The sequence below is a fragment of the Myotis davidii genome, unplaced genomic scaffold (genome assembly GCF_000327345.1).
Source record: "Myotis davidii unplaced genomic scaffold, ASM32734v1 scaffold648, whole genome shotgun sequence".
Lineage (NCBI taxonomy): Eukaryota > Metazoa > Chordata > Mammalia > Chiroptera > Vespertilionidae > Myotis > Myotis davidii.
In genome coordinates this window covers 310,433-315,612 of record NW_006299603.1, presented here as the reverse complement: position 1 = coordinate 315,612, position 5,180 = coordinate 310,433, and the positions used below count along the sequence as shown (strand labels likewise).

At 57.2% G+C, this 5,180-nt stretch overlaps 1 protein-coding gene across 1 annotated transcript in view; it reads left to right on the top strand.

Annotated features, from left to right (window-relative positions):
• The window catches only part of ZNF692 (zinc finger protein 692), a gene marked incomplete at its 5' end in the record, with an annotated part of 7,146 nt that extends 3,696 nt beyond the window's left edge, over positions 1–3,450 (top strand). Inside the window, 4 exons of the mRNA XM_015571525.1 lie at positions 74–188; positions 2,227–2,311; positions 2,859–2,909; positions 3,000–3,450. Of these exons, the coding sequence (XP_015427011.1) occupies positions 74–188; positions 2,227–2,311; positions 2,859–2,909; positions 3,000–3,294 (546 nt within the window). The remainder of the gene's footprint in view (positions 1–73; positions 189–2,226; positions 2,312–2,858; positions 2,910–2,999) is intronic.
• Between the last annotated feature and the right edge of the window lie 1,730 nt (positions 3,451–5,180).

The window sequence follows — 5,180 nt, the reverse complement described above, 5'->3', positions numbered from 1 at the left end:
TTTCGGCAGAGGAGCCTGTCCGGCGGGTCGGCTCTGGGGTCTCCCTGAGGAGACCATCCCCCTCCTTCCGTAGCACCATAAGAAGTACCAGCACATCCACCAGAAGTCCTTCTCCTGCCCAGAGCCGGCCTGTGGAAAGTCCTTCAACTTCAAGAAACACCTGAAGGAGCATGTGAAGCTGCACAGTGGTCAGTGGGGGGGGGAGGGGGGATGCCTCCTCGTTTCCCCCTGTGGATCCCTTTACCTCCACCTGTGGTCTAGCATGTCCTCCTATGGGACCGTTCACTTCCCTTGGGGATCCTTTACCTTCCCATCTGTGAGTCCTTTCACCTCCCCCGTGGGCCCGTCAGCTCTCTGCAGTTCCTGTCACTCTCTAGGTGACTCACTCGCACACTCAGCATGCATTCCCTGTGTTGAGCATGTACCTGCTTGAGACTGTTGTGGGTGCTGGGATGCCTCAGTGAGCAAAGCAGGCAGTTCTCACCCAAGCTGTCCACTCCCGTGATACAGAGCACAGAAGAAGTGAAAGCATGGAAGTGAGGAGAGCGTGGGGGAGTTGCTCTTATAGAGAGGGAAGGTGCCTTGAGCAAAGACCTCAGTGAAAGGAGAAAGGGAGACGTGTCCATCTGTACGAGCAGCTCGTGGAAGGATGAGAAGACAGATAGGTGGTGGGGGCCCCAAGACTACCATGAGGATGGCTTGGCTCCTGGGGAGATGAGATGGTTTCCACCTCAGGGTCTTGAGCAGTGAAGGGACACAGCTGACTTGAAAAGGAGAGCTGTGGCCCTAGTCAGTTTGGCCCAGTGGATAGAGCGTCGGCCTGCAGACTGAAGGGTCCCGGGTTCAATTCCAGTGAAGGACACATACCTTGGTTGCAGGCACCAGGCTCTGGTCAGGGGCATGTGGGAGGCAACCAATCGATGTGTCTCTCACATCGGTGTTTCTTTCTGTCTCTCCCTTTCCCTTCCACTCTGCCCAAAAATCAATGGAAAAAAATACCCTTGGGTGAGGAATTAAAACAATAAAAGAGCTGTGGCTGCCACGTGGAGTAGGGGACAGAAGGAACGTGCAGGCGCAATGATGGTGGTCTGGAAGCCGACAGAGTGGAACCAGAGGGGCTGCCGATGGGAAGGACACATTAGGCGTAGGTGGGAGGGGTGGGAGGAGTCGGTGACTTGGAGGATTCCAGCCTGAACAACTGGGCAGAAGGTAATATGGCTTCTTGAAACAGAGACAGGTGCTGTAAGAAAGGGACATTTTATTTGGGGCATATAATAGGTATCCCAGAGGATGTGAATCCGGAGTTTGGGGATACGGGTAGAAAAAGTATGTTTGTCATGAGCACGTGGGTGGTTTTTGGAGCTGTGGGTGGCATAACCCCACATGGAGGGACTGAGCCAGGTGAAGAGGCTGGAGTGGGCAGGTGGGAAGGGCAGCTGCAGAGGAGCCAGCGAGGCAGGCCAGGAAACTGGTATCGAAGGACCAAGCAAAGTGCTGGGGAGGGGCGTTGTGCCGGTGCAAAGGGCCGAGTAAGAGGGTGAGGACAGGCCCCCAGACCTAGTGGGAAGCCATCCTTGACTAGATGGTGGGTGACAAGGGAAATGACAGCCAGAATGGAGTGAGTTCCAGGAGGGAAGAAGCTAAGGAAGTAGAGACGAGTATGAACAAGTCTGGGTATTGCTGAGAAAACAAGCAGAGAATTAGGGTCTTATCTAAGAGGGCTGTAAGCTTGGGCCACACAATGGGACCGATCCCTCAGAGAAAAGACTGACTGGGGTGGGCACCCTCTGGTCAGTGAGGGGGTATCAGGCACAGTTAGAAAGTGGCCACAGAGGAGCAGGTGGTAGTCACATATGTGGGCACAGAAGCGTTCTGGCTGGTGGATTTGGGGGATATGAGCATCCTCTCTGGGCTTCCCTCTTATTGATGACTTCAAAACAAGCTCAGTGCTGAATGGCGCCGCTGGAGAGGAGGTGGTGTGAACATGGCCTTCTGGACTCCAAAGAGGGGCGAGTGAGCTGACCAGGGAAATGCAGAGGCATGTGGCGGCCCTTGAGATCTGTGGTAGATGAATGTGGAGGCTGAGGGGAGGGGTTTCTGCCCCCTCAGTATACAGGGCAGGCCCAGAGTTGTGTTTATGCTGCATTGGTTTTAACCTAGCAGGTACAGCTGAGGGAGAGAGGGACAGGTGAATTGGTGTGAGTGACTAAAGTCACTCTGTCCTAGAACCTGTGCTGGGCAAGGAGGGACTGGGCACAGCGTTGGGTCCTGGACTGGCACCCTGGAGTCACTGGATTATCAGTGTGACAAGGTAGGGTATGGTAGGCAGGTCCGTGGCTGGAACTCGGATGGTTGAAATTGTGGTGATGGGTATGGGAGTGGTGGTTGAGAAGGGTGGGCTGCTAGGTCAGTGAATGTCATGTCACGAAACAGAGAAGTGAGTGCTGGCCAAGTAGGAAGCAAACTGACGCTAGGATAGCTGGAGAGCAGGCCAGGGGCCAGGATTGCATGGAGTACAGGAGTAACGGAGTCGAAGGCTGCCAGTGTGTGTATGTGATCTGAGGGCAGGGTATACAGAGTGGTGTTGCAACAGGTATGAGGGGCACCTTGAGGAGCTTGGAGGTGGCAGGGAGGGCAGGTTCCAGAAAAAAAATAGGGGATTGCTGACAGCCACAGGCCATTGTTGGGGGCCAGAATGGATGTGATGTGTAGCCTGAGTGGGGACAGTATTCCTGTGGGGGCTGGTGGATGGGATGAGGAAGGGCCACAGCCTGGAGATGGATGCTGGGGTGTCCCCATGCCCCCGCAGACACCCGGGACTACATCTGTGAATTCTGCGCCCGGTCTTTCCGCACCAGCAGCAACCTGGTCATCCACCGGCGCATCCATACTGGAGAGAAACCGCTGCAGTGAGTGTGGGGTGTTGGAGGAGGGGGCCGGCAGGACACTCAGGCAACTGGGCTGAGGCCCCTGACTCCCCTCTGCTGACCCGGGCACAGGTGTGAGATCTGCGGGTTCACCTGCCGCCAGAAGGCCTCCCTGAACTGGCACCGGCGCAAGCACGCAGAGACAGCAGCCACCCTGCGCTTCCCCTGCGAGGTCTGTGGCAAGTGCTTTGAGAAGCCGGACAGCGTCGCAGCTCACTGCAGCAAGAGCCACCCAGCACTGCTCCTGGCCCCATCAGAGCAACTCAGCCCAGCAGAGCCCAGCTCCAGTGTCTCTCCCCCTGCGCTCCTGGGGGCCAGCGATGGGTGCAGGCCCTCGAGTGTCTCAGGCTCTGACCCTGCTTCCTAAGCAGTGACCACGGGACTGAAGAGGAGAACGGCCAGCCGCCTGGTTCCTGGGAACTAGGGTGAGGGAGAGTCAGGGCACAGGCAGGACTGGACTCCAGGGCAGTAAGGCTGTAGTAGTCTTCCTACAGGACAGAATAAACTCGGTATTTTACGTGGACATGTGGGCAGAGTGAGTGATTTTGCACCAGAGGCGCAGGAATCGATTCCTTTGTAGGCACTCTGCCGGTGCAGCCCAGGCACCAGCCTCTTCCTCTCTGCAGCCCCCCTCAAGGACCCAGGTTTCCCAATTTGCTTGGGCACTTTGCAGCCCTTTCCTGTGGAGTATGACGCCCACTCTCACTGGAGCAGAGCAGGCTGTGAGTGCAGGGAGAGTACCGGGTCACTCTGGAGGTATGGACTAGCAGGCATACGGTATGTGACCCTGGTCCATGTTCTGTCCATTAACCAGGAGAAGCAAGTATACAGGCCCAAAGAATCTTGCCTTCTAGCACAAAAGCAAGAGGGCTGTGCGTGCAGCATTGCTGAGCTGCCTTGGGAAGAGCGAGACCTGGGGACTTGGAAGGGACCTGACTCTCCGGTCACTTCTCAGGTTTGCAGAGACAGTGGCCTCAGGTTTGATAAAGGAGGCTCTTGGCCTCCGGAACCCAGATACATGCCTCCTTTATTTCACCAGTCACAGCAGAACACTGCTGGCCCAGGAAATCCCCACCCTGCCCTGTTGCCTCTGGAGTGTGAGCCTGATTCACGTGCTCCACTTGGCTGTGCCAGGCTTTGGGGACCGTGTGGTCTTAGCCTAGGTCCCAGGGCTAATGTCCCTGCCTGGCTGGAGAAACTGTCCTGAGAGGCACTGGGTCTGGGACAGGTGGGCAGCCATGCTGAAGGCTCCCACCCACCTTCATGAGAGCGGGCCATCTCTCTAAGGCAGCAGGCTGTGTGCCTCTGGGCACAGATGTCCTTCAGTTGAGCTAGCTCCGCCGCCATTTCTGCCTGCAAATTTCCAATCTGTCCGAAGACCGAGGAGGCGAGTAGCTAAGTGGAACCGTGAGGCAGGAAGGGCAGGTGGGATATGACAGAGGCCACATCTGTGATCGCTACCTGAAGAGGCAGGACATCAAAAGTACCCAGGCAGGAGAGGCGGAGGAGACTCAGGCTGGAAAAAGAAGAGGGGACAGAGAAAACAGCTCAAGTGGGAAGCAGGGAAAGAAACACCTGAGAGCACAGAAAGAAACACCTGAGAGGACAGCGGCTGGGGGACACCCCGCCCCCCGGGCTAACACCCCCCAGAGGAACAGAAGGACTGGCAAGGAAGCAGGTGTAGGGCTCGCAGGAGGCCAGGTAGTAAAGGCCCCCACCTTGTGAGTTGGCCCGCAGTCCCTGCGACTATATTGGCGTTTGCCTAGCCTACTCCAGGGCTGCCTCTCAGCAAGGCTGCCTTAGCTGGGACACAGAAGTCCCTGCTTTTGCTGTCCTACCGCCCAGCATAGATGAGGGCAGCTGCTGTGGTGCCTTGGGTGGTGGAAGTGGCGCGAGCATATGGGCCAGCTGGTGCTGCGACAGGAGCGTGGTGCAGCGCCAGCTGAGGGCCCATGAGGGCGGGGCCTCCCCCCACTCCCTCCCTCCCAGGCGCGCCACTATGAACGCAGACACGAGCCCACCCAACAGCGGAGGAGCGGGGGGAGTGTTGAGGTCAGGGTTTCATTAAATGCGTGCATCTTTCCTGGTCTCATGATTCCGGCTTGTTGGATTTCACTCCGCTGTTGGGAATGTGTCAGCTGACATCTGTGGAGTCACTCGGGGCCGCGTGGGGAGCTGCCATTTTCATGGCGAGGGCACTGGAATGGCCCTAAACCACAGGTCCCCTCGCCGGAGCCGACTGGCTCTGCGGAC